Source organism: Cicer arietinum, unplaced genomic scaffold (genome assembly GCF_000331145.2).
Source record: "Cicer arietinum cultivar CDC Frontier isolate Library 1 unplaced genomic scaffold, Cicar.CDCFrontier_v2.0 Ca_scaffold_1958_v2.0, whole genome shotgun sequence".
In the NCBI taxonomy this organism is placed as follows: Eukaryota; Viridiplantae; Streptophyta; class Magnoliopsida; order Fabales; family Fabaceae; genus Cicer; species Cicer arietinum.
The window spans coordinates 42-1000 of NW_027335607.1; the positions used below are offsets into that span (position 1 = coordinate 42).

General features: G+C 31.9%; 1 protein-coding gene across 1 annotated transcript; it reads left to right on the top strand.

Annotated features, from left to right (window-relative positions):
• Positions 1-532: 532 nt before the first annotated feature.
• Positions 533-867, top strand: LOC101495332 (S-protein homolog 5-like; the record flags this gene model as incomplete). Its single annotated transcript, XM_004516899.1, has 1 exon — positions 533-867. A coding segment is annotated over one exon (335 nt), but the record flags the coding sequence as incomplete, so codon positions are not given.
• Between the last annotated feature and the right edge of the window lie 92 nt (positions 868-959).

Sequence of the window (959 nt, forward strand, 5' to 3'; positions counted from 1 at the left end):
GTAAAGTGATTATGATGCGGTTTTATTCTGATTGTTTGCGTGTTCTTCTTACTCATATTATACTATTAACATGATTTCAAAACTCACCTCCTTCGTTGTTTGTGTTTGACTGGCTTGGCCCTGCGTTTGCAAAATCGCAGTTATTACAGGTTAATGAGTCTCGAAGTTCAAGTTTGGGAGAAACCCCACTCTAATAGGTGATACCGAGAATTAAGAGTTGTAATGTGTATTTTACTTATGTTATTACAAATGACTTTTTATATGAAAACTTAGTACGAGTAAGTCTTGGGAATTAAATCAAGAAAATCTCGTTAAATCAAGTTCATTGATATTGTACTATTTTAATTGAGGAACAAAGTTGAATTGTTACATGTGTATTTAGAGAAACGTGATATCCTAAATTAGATATTAAAGTTTTTATTCTCTTTAACATAACTTTTACATGATAAAGATTGTTCACTCTCAAAGAAAAGATTAATTGAAGGAGCAATGTCTTTATTTATTCAAAAGTTTATTTTGATATGTGTGCTAGCATTGCTATCCGTACACAATGTTCTTGGAATACGTGTGAGTATTACAAACACATTAGAAAACAATAAGGTTTTAACTGTTCATTGCAAATCTGCCGATGATGATCTTGGAGTTCGTGTTCTTGCTTTTAATGATGGATTTGATTGGAGTTTTCGAAAAAACTTTTTTGGCACAACACAATTCTATTGTTCCTTTAAGTGGGAAGGAGAATTTCACTGGTTTGACATATATGTAGCTTTTAGAGATCCATGTTCTGAATGTAAATGGGTTATCAGCCAAAAAGGACCAATTAGGGTAACAAGTAGGGCTGCCTATTCGTGGCCGTGGAATAAGTAATTGATAATGTGTTACACATTTGTTTATCATAATTAAATATTGTACTTTAGGATACTGAGAACTTATTGTATTCTACATCTTGATTCAATCTT